The sequence below is a fragment of the Mustela nigripes genome, chromosome 15 (genome assembly GCF_022355385.1).
Source record: "Mustela nigripes isolate SB6536 chromosome 15, MUSNIG.SB6536, whole genome shotgun sequence".
NCBI lineage: Eukaryota > Metazoa > Chordata > Mammalia > Carnivora > Mustelidae > Mustela > Mustela nigripes.
This window is the reverse complement of record NC_081571.1, coordinates 17,678,528-17,704,019: the sequence shown is the minus strand read 5'-3', so window position 1 is coordinate 17,704,019 and position 25,492 is coordinate 17,678,528. Positions and strand designations below refer to the sequence as shown.

At 35.2% G+C, this 25,492-nt stretch overlaps 1 protein-coding gene across 1 annotated transcript in view; it reads left to right on the top strand.

Moving 5' to 3' along the window:
- CCDC169 (coiled-coil domain containing 169) overlaps window positions 1–25,492 on the top strand; it is a 49,709-nt gene extending 24,217 nt beyond the window's left edge. The window contains 5 exon segments of the mRNA XM_059377708.1: window positions 6,870–6,968; window positions 7,192–7,245; window positions 13,059–13,135; window positions 22,314–22,333; window positions 22,336–25,492. Coding sequence (XP_059233691.1) covers window positions 6,870–6,968; window positions 7,192–7,245; window positions 13,059–13,135; window positions 22,314–22,333; window positions 22,336–22,412 — 327 coding nt within the window. The 3' untranslated portion in view covers window positions 22,413–25,492.

Sequence of the window (25,492 nt, the reverse complement as noted above, 5' to 3'; positions counted from 1 at the left end):
TTACTTCCAAGTTTTAGCTATGAATAAAGCTTCTATACACATCCATATGCAGGTTTTTGTAGGAACATAAGTTTCAACTCCTTTGAGCAAATACCAAGGAGTGCAATCACAGGATCATATGGTAAGAGTATGTTTAGTTTTGTAAGAAACTGCCAGACTGTCGTCGTCGTCTTCTTCTTCTTCTTCTTCTTCTTCTTCTTCTTCTTCTTCTTCTTTCTTAAAAGATTTTATTTATTTATTTGAGAGAGAGAACAAGCAGGGGGAGGAGCAGAGGGAGAGGGACAAGCTGACTCCATGCAGAGCCTAAGTCAGAGCTTGATCCCTTAACCCTGAGATCATGACCTGAGCAGAAATCAAGAGTCCTACCCTTAACCGACAGAGCCACCCAGGCACCACTGCCAGACTGTCTTCAAAAGAAGCTGTACCATTTTGCGTTCACACCAGCATTATATGACAGTTTCTATTGCTCCACATTCTCATTGGCATTTGGTACTTTCACTGTTTTGGATTTTGACCATTTTTATAGATGAGTAGTGGTATCTCCTTGTTGTTTTAATTTGCATTTCCCTGATGACATATGATATGGAGCATTTTCTCATATGCTTCTTTTTCTTTTTCTTTTTTCTTTTTTTTTTTTTTAAGATTTTATTTATTTATTTAACAGGCAGAGATCACAAGTAAGCAAAGAGACAGGCAGAGAGAGAGGGGGAAGCAGGCTCCCTCCCAAGCGAGAGCCCGGTGCAGGACCCTGGGATCATGACCTGAGCTGAAGACAGAGGCTTTAATGCACTGAGCCACCCAGGCGCCCCTCGTGTGCTTATTTTTCATCTGTATATCTTCTTTGATGTATTTGTTAAGAGCTTTGGCCCATTTTTAAATCAGGTTGTTTGTTGTTGAGTTTTAAGAGTTCTTTGTGTATTTTAGGTAACAGTCCATTATCAGATGTGTGTTTTGCAAGTATTTTCTTTCAGTATGTGGCTAATCTTCTAATTCTCTTGGCATTGTCTTTCATGGAGCAGAGTTTTTAATTTTAATGAAGATCAGCTTTTATTATTTCTTTTATGAATAGTGCATTTCGTGTTGTATCTAAAAAATATCACCATACCAAAGATCATCTAAGTTTTCTCTTATGTCATCTTATGATGTTATATAGCAGGAGTTATATATTTTTGCATTTCATTTTATTATTTTTTAAGATTTCATTTATTTATTTATCTGAGAGAGCCAGAGAACATGAGTGGGGGCATGGAGAAGTAGGCTCCCCACTGAGCAGGGAGCCTGATGGCTGGGCTTGATCCTAGGATCCTGGGATCATGACCTGAGCTGAAGTCCGACTCTTAACCAACTGAGCCAGCCATGAGCCCCTAGTTTTGCATTTTACATTTAGGTCTGTGATCCACTTTGAATTAATTTTTATGAAGGGCATGGCTTAGATTTGTTTGTTTGCATGTGGATGTCCAGTTGTTCTGGCACCATTTGTTGGAGAAACTATCTTTGCTCTGTGGCATTGCCTTTGTTCCTTTGCGAAAAAACAGTTGAAAAAAGATCTATTTGTTCTGGGTGGTCTTTTTCTGGGCTTTCTGTTCTATGTATATATCTATCCTTTTGATAGTACCAATCTTGATTACTGTAGCTTTTTGGTAAGTCTTGAAGTTGGTAAACATCAGTCCTCCAATTTTTTTCTTTTTCAATGTCATATTGGCTCTTTGAATTTTTTACTTCTATAAACTTTAGAATAAGTTCATCAATATCCATAACATGTTGGAATTTTGATTGAGATTGATTGAGATTGCATTGAATCTCAAAAAAAAAATGATTATGTTGGGAAGAACTGACATCTTAATAATACTGAGTCTTCCTATCCATGAACATGGAATATCTTTTCCATTTATTTAGTTCTTTGATTTTGTTCATCATAGTTTTTTAGTTATCCTTATCCAGATCTTACCCATATCTTTTTAGATTTATATCTAAGTATTTCCTTTTGGGGTGCTAATGTAAATGATATTGTGTTTTTTTAATTTCAAAATTCTTCAAAATTTCAAAGTTCATTGCCACTCTATAGGAAAACAATTGATTTTCATATATTAACCTTGTTATATATTCCATATATAACAAGGTTGTCATTTGGCAACCTTGTTATAATCACTTATTAGTTCCAGAGTTTGTTGTTGATTATTTTGGGTATTCCACATGGATGATCATGTTATCTGCAAACATAGTTTTTTCTTAATCTTCCTTCCCAGTCTATACACATTTTATTTCCTTTTCTTGACTTATTATATTAGCAAGGACTTTCAGTGTGATATTGTAAGAAGTGAGAAGGGTCATCCTTGCCTTGTACCATCCCATCTCAGTGGGAAAGCTTCACAATTCTAACCATGAAGTGTGTGGTATTATAGTTGTTGTTGTTCTTCTTCTTCTTTAAGATATTCTTTATCAAGTGAAGAAAGTTCCTCTCTATTCCTAGTTTACTGTGACTTTTTTGTATAACTGGGTGTTGGATTTTGTCAATTGCCTTTTCTGCATCTATTGATATGATCATGTGATTTTTTTTAGTCTATTGATATGATAAATGCCATTAATTGAGACCCTTTTTTTAATGCTTGCCTTATTACCATGAGGTTGCCCCAATGAACCACCCTACTTTCCTGAGTTATGGCATAATAACAAAGTATAGTGCATCTAAAATTCAAATAGGAAGCAGGCTCAAGGAAGAAAAGTGAGAGGGGTCCTAGGAATTCTACTTGTGGGAGTAGTCCAAAGGTTAACCAGAGAAAATAAAATACTTTGTGTTTCTATACTGAGTCTAGGGGAAACAAACAGGCACAAAGCTAGAGATGGTGTGTTATAGACCGGAGGGATAAGAAATCAAGATGTTAAAGGTGAGGGTGGTTATAAAGAAAGTCAGAAGAACAAGCAAGGGGTCCACATCTGATATGAAGTTTCAGCTTAATAACACTTTCCATATATATCTATAAGTTTATGAAATTAGTATGCTGCCATTTTTTGTTAGATGGATTTATAAATTTATTTATTTATTTACTTACTTACTTACTTATTTATATTTATTTATTTGACAGAGAGAGAGAGAGATCACAAATAGGCAGAGAGGCAAGTGGGCGGGGGAAGCAGACTCCCCACTGAGCAGGGAGCCTAATGTGGGGCTCTATCCCAGGACCCTGAGATCATGACCTGAGCTGAAGGCAGAGGCTTAAGTCACTGAGCCACCCAGGTGCCCCCAATTTTATTTATATAGAAATAACTTCAAACTTACAGGAGAAAATGCAAGAATAGTGCAAGAAACTTCTGTTTTCAAGAACCGTTTTAGAGTAAGTTGCTATCACTTCTGACTACAATACACAAGGACTTTCTCCTACACAATCATAGTGTAGCCATCAAAATCAAGAAATTAGCACGGATTCTTCACTGCTCATACAGTTTCATCAGTTGTCCCAATAACATTCTTTATACAAATAGGCCCTATTCAGGATCATATATTGCATTTAGTTGTCATGTGCTTTAGTGACCTAAATCAAAATAGTTTTTCATTGATGGAGAATAGACTTTCACCATATCTATCTATCTATCTACCTTTCTATCTCAAATCATTACATTGTACATTTTACATCCTAAACATTATAATTTATGTCTTTTATGTTGTAATTGTACATCTTACAATTTTAATTGTTAGACCTCAGTAAAGCTGGGGAAAAAGTAGTTTTTCAGATTTTCTTTGACTTTCAACCTTGACACTTTCAAAGATTCCTTGCTAAACATTTTGTAGAATATCCTAGTATGTGTGTTTAATGAGTCCTTATGATTAAATGCTAATTATACATTTTTTTGTAAGAATGCCACATAAGTCAAATAGTGTTCTTATTTCATCCAGTCAATTGAGAGGTTATTTCAACTTGCCTCATAATTGTTAACATTAACTTTGATCACTTAATTAAGAAGATGTCTGTCAGGCATCTCCATTGCAGTTATTCTTTTTCCCTTTGTAATTAGAAGGTATTTTATGGGGAAGTATTTTGACAGCATGTAAATATACCATTCCATATTGACTTTCATCCACTATTTTAGCATCTGTTGATATTTTTGGTTGATAATTACTATCCTGTCCATGACTTTCACTATTTATTAGTCATTGTACTATGGAGAAAATCTTTCTTTTCTCTTTATTTATTTATTTGAAAAATTTAGATCAGGATTAACTCATGGATTTTTATAATTTTATGTTATATACTTTTATTTTTTTTAACCCTTTTTAAAAAAAAGATTTTATTTATTTATTTGACAGATAGAGATCACAAGTAGGAGAGAGGCAGGCAGAGAGAGAGAGGAGGAAGCAGGCTCCTTGCCGAAGCAGAGAGCCTGATGCGGGACTCGATCCCAGGACCCCGGGATCATGAACTGAGCAGAAAGCAGAGGCTTTAACCTACTGAACCACCCAGGCGCCCATATGTTATATACTTTTATATAATTTTTAGCATTATTATCCAGTTTGATACTCAGATTTTCCCAGCTTTAGTATGTTGCCATTTTTAACTTAACACTTTTTAATTTAGGGATTCCTAATAAAAGTACCAGGACAGGTAGCTGACATCTTGTATATATACATCTTGTATATAGCCTGTTTTATAATTCATGCTGTTTGAGTACAAAATTATTGAAGAACTATTAGTGAAGTAGAATGGTGCTTTGTTTGACATATTCACTCTTACAAACCCATACTCTTCTTCCCATGTACAAAATTCCTAAAATACTCCTACTTAATGAAATCCAAATGTCCCTTGCAAAATTAGAAATCTATGCTTGGTACCATTAAAGCATTGAGTTTATTGGGATATAAGTTGTGTAAAGTTGTAGAATGTGGTTTTGGTAAAACTGAGCTTGAGGTGTCAAACAAATGTTAAGGATAGGCACACAGATTAGATTTGGATGTGATATTTATTATCAGAGAAGTGATAGCTTATAATTGAAGTGAATGGATAAGACATATATAGAAGGAGATCGCAGGAGGTGGCAGATTGATTGAGTGATTGATTCTAAAGATTTTATTTATTTATTTGACAGAGAGATAGGGAGAGCAGGAACACAAGCAGGGAGAATGGGAGAGGGAGAAGCAGGCCTCCTGCCTGAATTTTACCTATTTCATATGATTTCTTCTATGAGTTTCTAGAGTTTTGGGTCATATCTCACACAGGTGATCTTTAATATAAAAATAACTTGTATTCTAGTAGTTTTTTGATAAGCTAATTTCTTTTAAAACTTAGAATGCTTTTTCCCATTGAAACAATATTAAAATGAGTAGGTTCTTTCTCTTTTACATTTATAAAAATGTATTTAACAAATGATATAACTAAACCATATTACTATAGTTATAGTATATACCATATATATGGTAGACTAAGCTAGAAATTCTCCTAGCAAAGGTCTATACAGCAAAAATTTGAACTACTTTCATCACTCCTTGATCACGTCTTCAAAAACCGTTCATACTTGAGCAGTGATTTATTTCATAAGGGTTTAATTTTCTATAAGATAACTCAATTTAACCTCTTAAATTTGTGGGGCTTTCATGGACTTTCTTCTGGAGCAGGTTTTTATTTGGGGAGGGAGACTGAAAGCTATTTATGACACCAGTGCATGGTTTTCAAAGACAAATAAGGCCTGCCTGTGAAATATCACCCAGTTATATTTTAATGGTAATCAAATATGCATAGTGGAGAGTTGTCATAACCAAGAGATTTGTATTATCACGATGTTATTTTAAGAGACAAGAACTTGCCTGTTTCAGCTGACCTAATTATCCTATTGATACAGTTTTTTATATTAACAAGTATCTAGGAGAGAATACGTTTTTAGAGAATTAGCTGTTTTTTAGGAGGAGGGTATGAGCTCTAAAATATCTTGCACTTTTGCTTGTGGAGATTTAAATCAGATGCTTCTGTTTTTCTTTAAATGTTTCTTTTAATAACTTCAGTGATCTAAATCATGACCAATAACGGTTAGGTAGAATTCAGTCTGGAGGGTTTTTTTAATGTTAATGTGGTAATGTGTAAGAATATGAGAAAAAATTGAAGTTACTGCAAATAATTTGTTATTGGTTTAGGGATTAAAGTTTTAAACCAAATTATATAATGCAGTATTTTTCTGGCATTTGGCTAAAGCTCTACTCAGCTTCAGCTATTTGTGATGAATGACATTTGGCTTGAGATCTTAGTTTCCAGAACTGTCCTACTCTGCAATATTTTCTCAATTTTCCTGGTCATCAACTATTTGTCTGTTCTTTTCTATTGTACTGTTGTTACACTGGTACCAGTCATGTGAAAAATATATAATAATATTGTTTAGCATGGCCTTTGGAGTCAGATTACCTGGATCCTTTTTTTTTTTTTTCTTTTTTTTAAGATTTCATTTTTGAGTAATCTACATCCAACGTGGGGCTTGAGATCCAGAGTCTCATGGTCCAATGACTGAGCCAGCCAGGCACTCTAAAATACCTGCGTTCTAATTCCAGTTCTACCACTTATTAGCTGTGTGTCTTTGGACCAGTTACTTAACATCTAATAGATGCAATTTTCTCAACAGTAAAATGGAAATAAATATATTAGCCATCTTCATGGCTTTTATAAGGATTAAATGAAATCATCTATGGAAAGCACTTAGCACAAGTACTGACTTGGAATATTGTTAGGGTTAAATAAATATTGTAATTATTATTATTGTTATTACTTAAAAAGTACATATTATAGAATTTGAAGTCACAGAATGTTATGAGGTAAAGGCATTTGCCAGTGAAGAAATTTCTTACTATTATTTAGAATATGAGTTCATGTAAAATTTACTATTTATACTTTCAGGAATACTTAAATACATTACTTAAACAGCTAGAAAAAGAGAAAAGAAGCCTTGAAAATCAAGTGAAAGACTGTGCACTCAGACTGGAACAAGAATCAAGGGTTTGTTTTTATTCTACACTAGACATTTCTTTGTAACTGCTATTACTTTTAGTATGTTATCTACAAACCTACTATATTATTATCACAAAATGCTTATAAAACTATTTCCTATACTATTTTAAAAAACAGTGTAGAGACATAAACTTTACTTATTAATAGCCTTGCTAGTATTGCAAATCCTCTCTGATGTTGGATTCTTTACTTTTGTATTTTTTTCCTGTAGGCTTACCGCAAGACCAACGATGAGTGCTGTAGGTACCTAGCTGAGATGTCTTGGGTAACTTTTCTTGTCTTACTTCTAAATTTTAAGAGTTTTCTCCTACTGTAAGTTACATTTTTCACTTTTCTAGACTTTTGATTGGTTCGGTTTGGTATACAAACACACATTGGAATTATGGGAAAAAATCTACCAAGTTTCTAAATATGAAAGGTAAAAGGAAAACTTATAGGTTTTATAAAAGGAGAAAAAGGAGATAAAATTTGCCCAGATTAAGGGAATATTTTACATACTTGCTTCCTTAGTTATCCTTTTAGTTTGATCTATAATTTCTAGAATTCAAACAATAAGCAGTTATCCCTCTGCTATCATGAAATTCATGGTATTTTATGTCATAATTATGCACATAATTATGTATCTGTCTTAGATACAGCACTGCTATTACTAGAAAGGATTACTAGAAAGGTTGTATTTATGATACAGGATAGGCAAGTGTGCACATACATCGACAGGACAGGAAAGCAATCAGTAAATTATGGATGATACATATTTTCCATAGTTTTCCATTTGCCTTTCAGTTTCATTTATGATGATGTTAGTATTACTGAGTTTTTGTTTTGATGTTATCAGAGCTATCTTTTATTTATGGCTTCTGATATCATAGTTTAAAAGTCTTTGTTGCAATATTTCATAACATCACATCTTTTTTTAGTACTTGGCTAAATATTTTACATTTATTTAATCCTTGTTAATCCTTGTTAACTTTATTTTGATGTATGTTTCAATGTAAGTATATGAGTTTAGTTTTCAATGCACACTATCTACATGGAAGTGTCCAGAGAGCAGTTGGATATATGAATCTCAGGGTAGAAAAGATAAAAAATGGGAGATACAGACATTACTATCTCTATACTAATATGGGAGATAGGTCTGTATCTCCCATATTAGCATAGAGATAGTAAATGAAGCCATTTGAATGAATGAAATGCTTCAGGGAGAGTATACAAGGTGAAAAGAAAAGATAGTTTAGAATATAGCTCTGAAGAGTTTCAACAGTGATAGTCAGGGGAGGTAGACCCAAAAAGAAGGTTGGAGTCTTCAGGACATTAACTAGGTGAGGCAAGGAAGTAGAAGACCTTGAGGGCTTGGTTTGCCATAAAATAAGTCTGCTAATTACTATTCTGGCATTTCCAGCAGATTCATGAAAAGATTGAGAGGAAGGGAGTTAGGATTGGGGGTTGGAGCTGATAAGGAGATGTATAAAACAATTTGGGAATGAAAGTCAGGGCAGTGGTGAATAAAGGGAGGCCTGGACTTCTAGTAATGACTAAGATTAAGTTAGAAAATTGAGACAAGATCAGGCGCGTTCTAAAATAAACAAGTCAGGAAATGACAGATGCTGGCGAGGATGCGGAGAAAGGGGAACCCTCCTACACTGTTGGTGGGAATGCAAGCTGGTGCAGCCACTCTGGAAAACAGCATGGAGGTTCCTCAAAATGTTGAAAATAGAACTGCCCTATGACCCAGCAATTGCACTATTGGGTATTTACCCTAAAGATACAAACGTAGTGATCCAAAGGGGCACGTGCACCCGAATGTTTATAGCAGCAATGTCCACAATAGCCAAACTATGAAAAGAACCTAGATGTCCATCAACAGATGAATGGATCAAGAAGATGTGGTATATATACACGATGGAATACTATGCAGCCATCAAAAGAAATGAAATCTTGCCATTCGCGACAACATGGATGGAACTAGAGCGTATCATGCTTAGCGAAATAAGTCAAGCAGAGAAAGACAACTATCATATGATCTCCCTGATATGAGGAAGTGGTGATGCAACATGGGGGCTTAAGTGGGTAGGAGAAGAATAAATGAAACAAGATGGGATTGGGAGGGAGACAAACCATAAGTGACTTTTAATCTCACAAAACAAACTGAGGGTTGCTGGGGGGAGGGGGTTTGGGAGAAGGGGGTGGGGTTATGGACATTGGGGAGGGTATGTGCTTTGGTGAGTGCTGTGAAGTGTGTAAACCTGGTGATTCACAGACCTGTACCCCTGGGGATAAAAATATATGTTTATAAAAAATAAAAAATTATTTAAAAAAAAAAGAAATACATAGTCATGTGTTTATAAAAAATAAAATATTAAAAAAAAATTGAGACAAAATAGAATCAATCCTTGTAGTCTCTTACTTGTAAAACAGTCAGTTCACACTTGATGGTTCCTGGATACTCAGTTGGCATCACTGCTTACTCCTGCAGCACAGGCACCCTCATGCCTTTCCTCAGACCATTTCTCCGCCTGGAATTTGCTGCTTTTCATACATGCTAATTCTGCTTCCTTTTGGTTCTAGCATAAATGCTAACTGCTTTACAAGATGTGATTTGAGGAAAGACCACAGATTTTAGAGTCATTTAAATTTGGATTTAAATCCCAGCCTGGTACTTAATTGTAATGCGACCTTTTGGGGCCTAATTTCTTTCCTTCTTGGTAGAATGGGAAATAATAGTATTGTCTTGCAGGGGATTTGTGAGCATTTAGAGATGTAATGTGTGTAAAGTGCTGAGTAAAATGCCTAGCCCATAAATATGTTCTAAATTCTAGGAAATGGTGAACATTATTTTCCTGTGTTTTTTGTTTTTTTTTCCTGATCTCCCTAGCCTCTCTCTCTGTGACAGGGGCATTAGAATTTCTAGTTGCCTCAGCCTTCCTCCTTTGCCTTTGTTTGTCTGAAAAATTCACTTAGGTGGAATAGGTTCTACTCTGATTATACAGGCTCACTCAGCATATAATCAAAGCCTATTTTAACAGCTTCCCAGGAAGATGTTAATCCTGTTTCCAGTATAAATGTTAATAAGGATTTTCACTCTAGAATGAATTGTTAATCTTTGTAGTCAAAGACGGTTGTGACCATGTAGATATTAGGGTGACCGGAAAGGTCAAGAGACGATCTGCAGTTCTTTCCATGCTGAATACATAAATAATTGATTCTTAGGTAGATAACTAGAGCTATTTGCTGAGACTGCTGTTTATATTTCTGCTGTCTTCACTGTTTTGAATGAAATTGTGTGTTTCCATATCTCAGTGCTTTTCTAATTTATGCAGTATGTATAGAGTACAGACATTGAGTTTTAAGATATATAGGTTTATTGCATTAAAGTCAGGCAGAAAGGCTGCGTAGAACTTGTAACACAATAAACTTAAGTTCTACATAGAACTTTGTCAGTAGATCTGAGATATTGTTGAATATAATGTTTTGGTTTACAGGTAATGAACCTGAGGCTGTTCTGTTTCATTGTCAGGCAATTCTAATTATTAGAATTGTTAAAGCATCATATGATGCTCCTTATTCTCCTTCCTTAAAACATTTGTTTTGGTTTCTTCCTCTAAAGAACACAGAACAATTCTATACATCTCCTATGTGACAGCTTCTCAAAGATGTGAAACCAACTCTTAAGTGTTTCCATAGTTTTTTTTTTCCCTAAACTAAAATATTAAATTACCACAGAAGTTACACTAGCAATTCCTTACATCATAGGTTCCAGACTATCCAGCTGTTTCTGTTGTCTTTTTGGACAACTCTATTTTATTATTGTTTGTTTGAAAATAGAGTTCCCCAGATTTATTTTTATTTTCTTTTTAAAAGATTTTATGTATTTGAGAGAGAGTGGGAAGGAGGGGGGGGGGCAAAAGGAGAAGCAGACTTCTTGACAACCAGGGCTTCAGATGGGGGGCCCCATCCAGGGACTCTAGGAACATGATCCAAGCTGAAGGCAGACACTTAACTGACTGAGCCACCCAGGAACACTAGAGCTCCCCGGATTTAAATCTAGACTTTAAATATAATCTCAACAGCATAGCTATTAAAATCTTGCCCTCACCATACTTATTTTTTCCCCTCTGCTGCCTGAGAAATCATTCTGAAATATAGATATGGTGTTGTTCCCTATTTTTTTTTTTTGAAGGTTTATGTATTAATTTGAGGGAGAGAGGGGGAGAGAGAGAGAGAGAAAATTCCCAAGCAGACTTCCCACTGAGCATGGAGCTGACTTGGGGCTGGATCCCAGGGACCCTGAGATCATGACCTGAGCCAAAATCAAGAGTTGGACACTTAACTGACTGAGCAACCCAAGCACCTCAGTGATGTTCCCTATTTAAAGCCTTCAGTGACTTTGCATTGTCCAGGGGATTTCAACAAAGTTCAGTGTAGTCTACAAGGTCCTTTCCAACACCCAGTGCCTGCCTTTCCAGTTGTGTCCATACTCACACCCTGTACTGCCCCCAGACCAATGACATATATGGTCCCTGCATATGCCATGCTGTCTTATTCTTGTAGGCCCTTCCTGCTTTTTCTGCCTCGAATGTCCTTTCCTTAGCTCTTAATTAGCTACTCTTCCAGGCCTCTGATGGCTTGAACTAGCATCTGCTTTATGCTTACAAAGCACCTGTGCAAACCTCTGCCAAAGCAGTGAATTGTACAATCTATTTATCATGCTCCAATAGATTGTAAGAACTATGACTTATCTTTGTGCCCTGGTGCTAAACTAGAAGTGGAACCTAGTGGATGCTCACTAGTGTTTGCTGAGTGAATAAATGAATCAATTTCATCTTCTGGTCCAGTGTGCCCAAAATTGTCCCACTTAGCAAAGATGCTCTAATGTCTTCACAAAGACGCTCATCCCTTCCACCAAAATAAAACAGAAACCAACTTTTATTTTACCCCCTCTTAAGAAAACTACTACCTCAGCTTTCCTTTTCTCAGTCAAACTTCATGCAAGGGTGGATATACTCACTGCCTTGCTTTTAATCTTTGACCTCTTTCAACTTTCTGACCCACAGCACTGGGCTCTGGCACAGTTTACCTTTTAATAGCCAAACATAATGACTCCTTTTCAAGCCTCCTGGCAGTGTAGACATCTCTTAGGAATTTCATATTGCTAACCATGTTCACTTTTTTGAATATCACCCACCTCTTGACTTCCATGAACTATTTTTTTTCCTGGGTTTTCCTATTCTTTAAAGGATGGCCTTTAGTAATTCTCCTGCCCCTTAAAAGTTGCTTTCTCAAGTTTATGTCCTCAACTCTCTTACTTCTCTGTGTGTTCTTACCAAGTGATCTCATTTACTCATGTCTTCAATTGCTGTCTCTAAGGTCACCAGCCTCAACTCTTCCTGTACTGGAAATTTTATTTACACCACTTATAGGAAGTCTCCACTTTTGTATCACAGAAGTATCTCAAAACAGACAAGAATGAAAATATGATCTTGTTTCTCCATTTCAATATACATACAGCTTCTATTGTTATGTCTTTCTTAATGAGAGAACATATGTATTATTTATATTCAGTATCTATTACAAAAACTGTTAATGGTTTTATGCCACAAAGATGATATGATTGTCAAAATTTCCTCTATATTTATTTTTAAAAAATCACATGGAATGTGGGGTTGAGATGAAGGAGTTTACATAATCTTTAGAAACCTCTTAATACTGGAGAAAGCCAAGGGTGCCTGGGTGGCTCAGTGGGTTGAGCCTCGGCTTTCAGCTCAGGTCATGATCTCAGGGTCCTGGGATTGAGCCCCGCATCAGGCTCTCTGCTTGGCGGGGAGCCTGCTTCCCCCTCTCTCTCTGCCTGTCTCTCTGCCTACTTGTGATCTCTCTCTCTCGCTCTGTCAAATAAATAAATAAAATCTTAAAAAAAAAAATACTGGAGAAAGCCAGAATTTCCCATTATTCTTTAGCTTCTCTTATGCATACCACTTAAGGACCTGGTTATAAAAGAGTTAGTTGAGAATGGACTGTTCCTCTTATCTCCAAAATCAGTCATGAAATAAGAGAACAAATTCTCAAATGTTTGTATTTCAGGTCTCTGACTCATACCAAGTTTTTAAAAGGAAACAGATGGATCAACTGCCTAGAATGAAAGAGAATCTAGTGAAAATGTAAGTCTAACTATATCTTTCCTTTCTAATTAATTATATTTGCATGTGAATGATACTGACAAAACAGGTGTCCATTATATTTTAGAAGTTGAACTTCTAGATTTTATAGCAATGATATAAAATAACAAACAGATGGTAAAAGAACCTAAAGAAATTTGTGCTCTCTACTCACTACTTATATACATTTTTGTAGATCCCAAGAATATGTTTTGTCTTCCAACATGACAAGCTCTTATTTTCTAGGCTAAAACAATACCCTACCCAAGAGGAGCCTAAATCTATACCAGGAACAACATAAATACAATTAAACTACCAGCCTTAACTTCTTTACTGAAAAAATACTGACAATGAAATTAGTGTAAGAAAACAGTGCAGTTTAAACTGTGTTTTCCAATGCAAACAAAAATAATTTAGGATAAAGAAGAGAGGAATGTTTTATGAGTTTAGGAGGTTATGTCTACACATAATTTTTCCTGTTCTGTACTAAGTATAGAATAATTTGTCAGGCAATTCTTGTCTTATATAACCTTTCTATATAGGGGAATATGTTCATATATAACTTAATACCAAAAATGTAAACCAGGATATAAATTAGCAATCAATCAGAATTCTTTTGAAATACAGGCATTCAAGATATATGCAATATAGCAAGTGTTTTTGGTAGAGATTCATGGGAAAGGAATATATTGTCCAATATGTGGCTAGGTGGATAAAAGTGTATTCTTCCTTGAGTAGTCATAAATATTATAAGTTATAACTTATTATCCTATACATTTATAGCCATAGAAATATAATGTAGTTAAAGCATTAAATTCTGGAAAATGACTTCCCTATGAAAAATATTATACTTCTGTGCTGGGGAGCCTCAAGACCAGTCCCATATTCAGTGATTTGCTAGAACAACTCAAAAGACTCAGCATATATTTGTGCATACAGCTAAAATGTATTACAGCCAAAGGATACAAAGAAAACTCATCAGAGGATAAAGGTATATGGGGAAGTTTGGAGGAAACTAGGTACAAGCTTCTAGAAGTCCTGTAGTGTGGTCACAGAGGACACACTTCATTCCTCCAGCCGTAGGTCAGGGAACATGTGTGACAACACATGAAATTTTATCTTCTGAGGAAATTCATTAGATACTTAGTGCCCATATTTTTTCCTGGGTCCAGTTGTGTAGGTACCCTCTGCTTACTTAGCACATAACAAATTCCAGACTTCCAGAAGGAAAACATGTTCACAGAAACCACATTTTACGAGATATGTATTCATAATATATATTATTCTTATATAAAAACAAATATTCATATATTTATGAATAGTAACATGAATACATTTTATATATATATGAATAATAACAACAATAAAAATAAATCACAGCTCACACAACGTCATGGATAATTATTACAGTTTTGAGAAAGAGAGGCCAGAAATAAAAGAATACATATAGTATGATTCTATTTATATGATGTTCAAAGACAGGCACAACTAAACTGTGGTGTCAGAAGACAGGACAGTGGTTACCGATGGGAAGGAGAAGGGGAATGATAATTGGGAGGAGCACAAGGTCTTCTAGTGTGATGGCAATGTTCTGTCTGTTGACCTCGGTGGTGGTTATATGAGTATTTGCATTATTATAATTCATGGCACTTACATATCTATTTTGTTCACTCTTCTATTATGTGTTATACTTAAAGTGGTGTTTTAGAAATCAATTTTTAGTAGCTTTTAAGGTTTCCCTTTGTTGATATTCCTACATATGCTAATGTTAAATACTGACTTTTGGAGTTTTCCTAATGCTCAGAATAAACGAGAGCATTAGAAAATACCCGTAACAGGGTACCTGGGTGGCTCAGTTGGTTGAGTGTCCGACTCTTGATTTTAGCTCAGATCATGATCTCAGGTGCATGAGATCAAGCCTTGCATTGGACTATGCACTGGGCACAGAGCCTGCTTAAAATTCTCTCTCCCCCTCTCTCTGCCCTTACCACCACCCCACCCGTGCACACCCTCTTCATTCTCTTTTTCCTTCTCTTGAAAGAAAGATGGAAGGTGGGAAGGAAGGAAGGAAGGGAGGGAGGAAGGAAAGAAAAAAAGAAAATGCCAATTTGACTGTGATATACTATTAAAAGAAATCTTTCAAAGAGGGATACTGAATATTATCTATTACATAGAGTACTATGGATTCTGCTTCTCCCTCTGTCTCTTCTCCTCCCCCAACTCATGCATTCTCTCTCTCAAATAAAAAAATAAAATATTTAAAAAAAAAAAAAGGACAAAAATCAAGAGGTGCCTGGCTGGCTCACTGGTGAAGCGTGCAACACTTGATCTTAGGGTTATGAGTTCAAACCCCACATTGGGTGTATAGTTTACTTAAAAAAATTTTTTTAAATAAAAAATAATAAAAATTTTAAAAGAAAAAAGCATAAATATTCAATAAAATAGAAAAATAGAAAAAGTTCATCTACTAGAATGACTATAGAATACCTCAGGTCAAAATACAAGTATAAATATTTGTGTAGGTAATACAGTCTGATATTTTTAAAAATAGTGAGTGTGGTAAAAGTAAGGTGTAAATGAAAATTTACACTGTGTTTGGAGCAGACAGATGAATCAATTATTGCCTCTGTCAGGCCTTATTTAATGTGGCTTTATGTAAGTAACCAAATTTAGTTTACTCACCTATAAAATAGGGATGACAAAATCCAAATTAAATGGTTAATATGAGGGGTGCCTGGGTGGCGCAGTGGATTAAACCTCTGCCTTCGGCTCAGATCATGATCTCAGGGTCCTGGGATCGAGCCCCACGTCGGGCTCTCTGCTCAGCAGGAAGCCTGCTTCCCCACCTCTCTCTCTGCCTGCCTCTCTGCCTACTTGTGATCTCACTCTCTCTATCAAATAAATAAAAAAAAAAATTTGTTTTAAATGGTTGATATGAGAATTAGAGATCATTGAAAAATCCCTAGTTCAGTAAATATCAGTTATTATTATTCCTCTATAATGTATAATATTTTGTTGAGTATAAAGAATTAATAAAGTAACAAAGAATTTATTTGTGGGAAGAGTTAAAACATATGACAATAATTTGAAACTGCAAGTGACAAAGCTACAACACTGTTAAGCTAGCATAATCTTGCAAGGGTCTTAGCTACTATCATGTATGCAAAAACTATATCCATGAATGGAATGGAACGGAATGGAAATGGTTCCATTTCCAGGAATGGAAAATTGTTTCCAAATTTTGTTGACCGTGACTGATCGCATATTATGACTCAGGATACCCATATATATTTTCATATATAACTGAAAAATATTATGAAACAGTACTTAGCCTTATTATGTGTGATGCATGCTGGTATTTTCTATTCTGTCCTATTTTTTTGTACTGCTGTTATAATTCACTAAATCAATCTACTATTGAGTTGCATTCTGCAGTTCAAAAAACACTGTTCTAAAAGAGGTCTAGGAAATTAAACATTTTTAGAGTTATGTACCTCACTTTGATGATTAGTGGCATAATCATGTCAGTTAGATCTTATAGAACTGATTGATATTAAGGAAACTATTTAAAATACCCTTAACATAATATAAAAGCATTTAGTATAGTAAACAATAAATATCTAGAATGAGCTTTTAATTGAATATGATATAATTGAATGCTTGTGGTTAATTCTGTATTACACCAGAAGATGAAATTATTCTAAAACATTGTTATTTGATTAAGGAAACTCTTTGCACAGGAAATGGTTTGTTCCCAAAATACATTTAAAAATATTTATATTGAGGGGCGCCTGGGTGGCTCAGTGGGTTAAGCCGCTGCCTTCGGCTCAGGTCATGATCTCAGGGTCCTGGGATCGAGTCCCGCATCAGGCACTCTGCTCAGCAGGGAGCCTGCTTCCTCCTCTCTCTCTGCCTGCCTCTCTGCCTACTTGTGATCTCTCTCTGTCAAATAAATAAATAAAATCTTTAAATATATATATATATATATATATATTTATATTGAGTTATAATCGACATAACCCAAAATTTACCCTTTTTTTTCTTTCAAGATTTTATTTAAATTCAGATTAGTTCACATATAGTGTGCTCTTAGTTTCAGGGGTAGAATTTAGTGATTCATCAGTTCCGTGTAATATCCAGTGCTCATTACATCAAGTGCCCTCCTTAATGCCTATCACCCAATTACCCTATCCTCCTACACACCTCCCCTCCAGCAACCTTCATTTTGTTCTCTGCAGTTAAGAGTCTCTTATGGTTTGCCTTCCTGCCTGTCTTTATTTTACTTTTCCTTCCCTTCCCCTATGTTTATCTGTTTCATTTCCTAAATTCACCATATGAGTGAAATCATATGGTATTTGTCTTTCTCAGACTGACTTACTTGGCTTAGTATACTATTCTCTAGTTCCATCCACGTCATTGCAAATGGTAAGATTTAATTCTTTTTAATGGCTACGTAATACTCTATTGTGTATATACATATACCACATCTTCTTTACCCATTGATAAGTTGATGAACATTTGGGCTCTATCCATGCTTTGGCTATTGTGGCTAGTGCTGCTATAAATGTTGAAGTGCTTGTAGTGCTTTGAATCACTATTTTTGTATCCTTTAGATAAATACCTAATAGTACAATTGCTGTGTTGAAGGGTAGTTGTATTTTTAACTTTAAGGAACCTCCATACGGCTTTCTAGAGTGGCTGCACCTGTTTGCATTCCCTCCACAATCCAAAAGGTTTCCCTTTTAGCTGTACTCTCACTGATGTCTGTTGTTTCCTGAGTTGATAATTTTAGCCATTCTGACTAGTGTGAGGTGGTATCTCGTGTTTTTGGTTTGTATTTCCCTAATGATCAGTGTGATGTTGAGCATTTTTTTTTATGTCTGTTAGCCATTTGTATGTCTTCTTTGGAGAAATGTCTATTCCTGTCTTACACCCATTTATTAACTGTATGATTTGTTTTTTAGGTGTTGAGTTTGATAAGTTCTTTATAGATTTTGGATACTAGCTCTTTATCCAATCTGTCATTTTTAAGTGTCTTCTTCCATTCTACAGGTTGCCTTTTAGTATTGTGGATTGTTTCCTTTGCTGTGCAGAAGATTTTTATCTTTTTTTTTTTTTTTAAGATTTTACTTATTTATTTAACAGAGAGAGATCACAAGTAGGCAGAGAGGCAGGCAGAGTTAGAGAGAGGAGGAAGCAGGCTCCCTGCTGAGCAGAGAGCCCAATGCAGGGCTCGATCCCAGGACCCTGGGATCATGACCTGAGCCGAAGGCAGAGGCTTAACCCACTGAACCACCCAGGCGCCCAGAAGCTTTTTATCTTGATGAAGTCCTAATAATTCATTTTTGTTTTTGTTTCCCTTGTCTGTGGAGATACATCTGGCAGAAGCTACTATGGCTGAGGTCAAAGAGATTGCTATCTGTGTTCTCCTCTAGGATTTTGATGGATTCCTGTCTCATGTTTAGGTCTTTCATTCCATTTTTAATTTATTTTTGTTTATGGTGTAAGAAAGTGGTCCAGTTTTATTCTTCTACATGCTCTTATTTACCCTTTTAAAGTGAAACTCGTGCTTTTTGGTATATACACAATGTTGCACGGCTATTACCACTATGTGCTTAAAAGGACATTTTCATCTCCCCCCAAAACTCTTTTACCCATTAGCATCACTCTCCATTCCTCCCTCACCCCAGCCTCTGGCACTCACTAATCTACTTTCTGTCTCTATAGATTTATTTCTTCTTGTTATTTCATATAAATGGAAGCAAACAGTATGTGTTCTTATGTTCAAAGTCTTATGACTTTGTCACTTAGCATAATTTTTCAATGTTCATTCATGTAGGAGCATATATCAGTACTTTATTACTTTTTGTGGCTGAATAATATTTCAGTTCTTAGATCTGTCACATTTTGTTTGTCCATTAATCAGTTGATGGACATTTGGGTTGTTTCTACCTTTTGACTATTCTGAATAATGCTGCTATGAACATTCTTACATGAGGTTTTGTGCATATATGTTTTTAATTCTGTTGGATATATGCCTTAGAATGGAATTGCTGAGTCAATTGATAGCTCTTTTATCTTTTTAAGGAACTGCCAAACTATTTTCCAGAGCAACTGCACCATTTTATATTCCCACTAGCAATGTATGAAGGTTCCAATTTCTCCACATATTTATCAACATTTGTTATTGTCCTTTTTTTTAAAGCCATTCCAGTACTTGTGAATTGTAGTTTTGATTTGTACTCTTATTATAGTTTTGATTTGTATTTCCCCGAAGACTAATGATGTTAAGCATCTTTTTGTGTCCTTCCTTGCCAATTGTATATCTTTTTTGGAGAAATGCGTATTTAAGTCTTTTGCCCATTTTTTAAAAGATTTTATTTATTTAATTATTTGAGAGAAAGAGCATATGAAAGAGTACAAGCAGGGGGAGTGGCAGAGGGAGAGGGAAAAGCAGGCTCCCTGCTAAGCAGGGAACCCAGCGCAGGGCTTGATCCTGACCTGAGATAAAGGCACACACTTAGCCTACTGAGCCATCTACTTGCCCCCATTTGCTCATTTTTAAATTGGGTTGTTGTCTTCTTGTGTTATAAAAGTACTTTATATATTCTGGTTACTAGACCTTATCAGATACATGTTTTGCAAATATTTTCTTGCATTCTTTGTTGTTATTTTTTCTTTGTTGATGATGTCCTTTGAAGCACAAAAGTTTTGATTTGGGTGGAAGCCAATTGACCTTGGCTTCCTAGGATTTTTTTTTCTTGGTTACTTGTGTTTTAGATATCATATCTAAGAGATTTTTGCCTAATCCAAGAGCACAAAGATTTATACATATGTTTTCTTCTTAGAGTTTTATAGTTTAAGTTCTTTTTGATTCATTTTTGAGTCAATTTTTATATATAGTGTGAGACTGGCATCCAGTTTCAGTCTTTTGCACATGTCTATCCCATGGTCCTGCACCATTTATTTTATTTTTATTGAAGAAAAACTTTTTATTGTGTTGTTTTTGTCACCATAAAATACATCATTAGTTTTTGATGCAGTGTTCCAAGATTCATTGCTCTATGCAATACGTGTCCTTCTAATACCCACCACCAGGCTCACTCATCCCCCCACTCCCTCCCCTCCCTCCCCTCAGTTTGTTTCTCGGAGTCCACAGTCTCTCATGGTTCAGCTCTCCCTCCTATTTCCCCCAACTGACTTTTCCTCTCCCCCTAATGTCCTCCCTGTTACTCCTTATGCTCCACAAGTAAGTGAAACCGTATGATAATTGACTTTCTCTGCTTGACTTATTTCACTCCGCATAATCTCCTCCAGTCCCGTCCATGTTGATGCAAAAGTTGGGTATTCATCATTTCTGGTGGCTGAGTAATATTCCATTGTACATACTGACCACATCTTCTTTATCCATTTGTATATTGAAGGACATCTTGGCTCTTTCCACAATTTGGCAATTGTGGACATTGCTGCTATAAGCATTGGGGTACATAGGGCCCTTCTTTTCACTACCTCTGTTTTAAAGACTATTCTTCCCTATTTGATTGTCATGCACCCTTTTAAAAAATCAACCATAGACATATGAGTTTATTTCTAGACTCTAAGTTCTAATCCATTGATCTATAAATCCTACATGCTGTCTTCATGACTCAGTTTTCGGTAAGTTTTGAGATAAATGATTGTAATTCCTCCAATTTAATTCTTTTTCAAGATTTTTTTGGTGGGGACCTGGGTGGCTTGGTCGTTGAGCATCTGCCTTCAGCTCAGTTCATGATCCCAGGGTCCTGGGATTGAGCCCCGCATCGGGCTTCCTGCCTGGTGGGAAGCCTGCTTCTCCCTCTCCTACTTCTCTGCTGTGTTCTCTCTATCTCGCTGTGTCTCTCTGTGTCAAATAAATAAATAAGATCTTAAAAAAAAAAAAAAAAGATTGTTTTGGTTGTCCAGAGTCCCTTTAATTTCCATATGAATATTTGGGTCAGTTTTTCAATTTTTTCATAGGAATACCACAAAGCTGGGGAAAGGGGTCTAGGGCAAGTTAAAATGCTACAAAGTTCAATGTTTTTGCTGAGTTTCAGCTTTGTGTGTGTGTTGTATGTGGTATGTACTGTGTTTAATGAATTCTCTAGAATTGCTTCAAGTCCTTGATTAATTTCCAGAGCTCTGAAAAAGTTGCTTCTCACCATTTTTGCCAATTTTCCCATTGCTTTTATGGAGGAACGAATTTTCTAAAGTCATTCTGTCATTTTTCCTGACATCACTCCCTGAGTAAAACATTTTTGAAAAGCACCTTGCAGGGAATTGAAGCTGACTCTACTCTTAAGTAAGAGGGTGGGAAAGTTGGCTTTATAAAGACATGTAAATCAATAAAGGAAAGATGGCCCCATGGAAATCCAAGAACAGGAATTCCAATATAACTGGGCCCACAGATATTAAAACTAGAGGTCAAGGAATCTTTAAAAGTCTGAGCAGAACTTCATAGTTCTTCACTTTAGTTGTCTGCCATACAGAAAAGTAGTTAAAGGTATAGACATTGAACTCAGCCTTTCTGGATTCAAATTCTTGATCCACTTACAGACTATATAACCTTATTTTCTCACCTATCTAACAGGGCTAATAATCAAACATACATCATAGGGATTTTGTGAGGTTGATATGAATCAATTAATAATTAGAATTTAGAATAGTTCCTGATATAACTTATGTGCTTTAAAACTGTTGCTGTTATTATTTCAACTAGTTCAGTCTTCTACTTCACTTTTCTTCTCATTATCAACTGCCATCTTCACTCTCTATATCTTTTTAATATCACAGACCTTGCTATGTCTTAGTTTCAATTTTATTATAATTTTAGGTAACATACCTTTGGGTTACTCATGAATCTTATTTCTTTATTCTCCCTGCCCTACTTAATGGCTTCTATTTTCTTAGCTTTAATTCATATTTCCAGAGGCAATATCAGAATGGCCCCTCTTATCCCTCTTTGGTCAGAGCTTTCTACATTAGGACACCTCATGATCTCCTTCCTGGCTTTTGGATTATCTGCCCTTGAGTTGGTTTTCTCTCTATTTGTTAATGAGATATTATGGTATAACATATGGCTGTTTACGTTGGTACTATAAGCATATGTTTTTATGATACACAATGATGACTTTAAAATAATGATTAACACTTGTTTTTATTTCAGGGGAAGATATAAACCAGTTAACCAAAGACAATGAATGCCAAGAGAGGACCAGTAAAAAAGATTACAAGATCAAACCATCTTCCAAAACTCAATCTGTAATTCTAGAACTGGGCGGATTTCTATTTCTTTCCTCTTTTCATATGTAATATTCAACTTGTGAAGTTAATGTTTAACTCATTTTTCAGGGAATGAAATAGATAAGAAAGAACTATCAAACTTCTTTTTAGCTCCTTTTCCAGAAGTTTATTCCTTTGCCTTATGAAAGTAATTTTCTAAGTGATCTTAAAATATCTAATAGCATTGCTTATGATTTTAAAAATATCCTAAAAAGCCTGAAGGTTGGCATTATTACACTTACTTTTAATAATATATCCATAATCTGTGCTGATAGTAACATTGCTGTATTAGATTTGGTTTCTAGTTGACTAGAAATGTGAATAATGTGAATTCATGAAAACATTTTGCTGTTATAGGCCATATCATGTTCAGATCTTTTAAACTGATGGTTTAAACAAAACTACAGATCAGATGGAGTTTAAACTTTGATTTGAACTATGATGGTGTTATGGAAATAGCCTTCAATCAGTAATCAGCTTGGTTATAATTCCCAACCTGCCATGAACTTAGGAGATCTTGGACAGGTTCCACTTTCTCATCTTTATGTCCCACATCTGTAAAATGATGGCGGCAAATGATACAACCTCTAAGGTCTGTACTTTGCTAGAAAACCAGTATTTATTCAACTACAAGGTCCTATTACTTAGCACATAGTGATTTAAATCATTTTATGATGTTTCTTACTTCATAGTGATGGCATAATTCTTTAGACCATACATTGCAAGCCTTCACAATACTTAAGTCTCAATGTGGAGATAGACTGAGGAGAGGAGAGAGGTTTGTTTAAGGGATTAATGCAGTTTATTGTATTTTTCTATATATGTTTAGGTTGTTTTATAACTTTTACCTAGGTTTGGAACATACCTATGATTTATTTGCCCAACTTAATAAGTAAAATTACTGGGACTTTATATTTCTAGAAATAACTCACAGCTACCTTAGTTTCCCACTAATGGTATTCTCACCTTATATCTGGAACTAAAACTTCTATTCAATATCAACAGTAATGAATACTAAATACATTTCTATAATAACTTTTATACATATTCACTTTCTTTAAGGAAGCATTCACAAATTTCATGTAGACAATTCCTTTATGTGACTTTATAAAGTAATACAGAAAATACAAAGTAACTTTCTATAAATTATTCCAAACAGGAACTGTTTGGAAATATCTCCCCTGCTTTTTTGGGGGGGTGGGTGGAGAGCTAGTGAGAGAAGGGTGAGGGAGAAGCAGATCCCTTACTGAGCAGAGAACCTGATGTGGGGCTTGATTCTGGGACTCCAGGATCATGACCTGAGCCGAAGGTAGAGGCTTAACCAGCTGAGCCACACAGGCACCCCATCTCCCCTGTCCTTAAGCTAACTGCAGAGATCAGATACTATAACCCATATTATTAAACAAATAATAGATTTTTAAATCTTATACAATCTCTTTTAGCATTAGTAGCAAACTGATGACTTAAATTTTCATAATTATCATCTCAGAGTCAACACTAAAAAATAAATTTATTTCTATCATACAGAGCAAGCCATTGTGGGGATTGGATTTGGAATATTTAAAATTATCACCACTAGGACAGAATATTAGATGAAGTTCTTTTTATGGGGAATCTGTCATGTTTAAGCATTAGCTCTGCAGGAGCTACTCTGGGATACTTTCCAATGGCAGAAAAGGCCTGTCTTAAACAGAGGGATGGGGTAGCATAAAGAACTGGTAGGGGGACTGTCTACCAGCTTGCCACCTCTAAGCTTCTGAGATTGAGTAAGTCACTTTTACTTTTCATTGCCTCACTTTCATCATTTGTAGAATTAGGAATAAATTTCTATGGAGATCAAGGATACTTACTGCATATTTATTTGTTTACTTTTTTATACCCTATTTCTAAAAAGGATTATGTTAGCTTTTACTAAATGTAGAGGTATAAAAACAATGATCATAAAAAAATGATCATAACGGATAACAGTTAATGTTTTGTGAGAATTCCCAACTAAAAAAAGCTCTAGCTTTTAAGATTTCTAGCAATAAGCACAAAGAATGAATGAATTATATAGCTCTCTCTCTCTCTCTTTTTTTTTTTTTGTAGAAGGAAAATACAAGAGAAGTTTTGCCTAGTTCTGAGGTTTAAAGATAATGTATCATGTGAAGTGTTATAAGAAAATGCAATTATTTATTGAAATAACTAGTGCAAAAAAGATAGCTTGGGATTTTAACTTTAAGACTGAAATATGTATTAATATCAGTGTTTTTTTAAAAGAGTTTAGAATTCATAAAGCAAAATATCATTAAACACTTAATATAATTCAAAATTTTGATGTCTAATATATTATAAAATATCAGTGTCATTTATAAGAACAAATGTTGCTATAAAAACTGCAGATGATGGTGAGTAAAAGCAAGGATGTGGAGAAATTGGAGCCCTTATATACTGCTCATGGGAATGTAAACTGACACAGCCACTTTGAAACAAATTTACCATATGGCCCAGCAATTCCACTCCCAGGTATATACCCTAGATGAAACCTATGTCTGTCTACGTACTAGGTAGGTCTACGTAATGAAAATTTAAGTCTACGTAAAAATGTGTTTACAAGTGTTTATAGCACCATTATTCATGATAACTAAAAAGTAGAAACAATCCAAATGTCCCATCAACTGATAAATAGATAAGCAAAATGTGGTATATCCAAACAATGGGGTATTACTCAGCAATAAGAAAGAATGAAGTACTGACATACGCTACAACTTGGATGGACCTTGAAAATATTATCCTAAATGAAAGAAGCCAGTCACAAGAGATCATATATTGTATAATTGCATTCATATGAAAAGTGCAGAATAGGCAAATCCATACAGACAAAAGTAGGTTAATAGTATTTGCCAAAGGCTGGGAGGCTGGGGGAAGGGTGAGTGATGGGAAATGACCGTTAATGTGTACAAGGTTTCTTTTTGGGGTGTGATGAAAATGTTTTAAAATTAATTGTGATGGTTGCACAACTGTAGAATACTAAAAAACATTGAGCACTTTAAATGAGTTAGTACCTCAATAAAGCTGTTATTA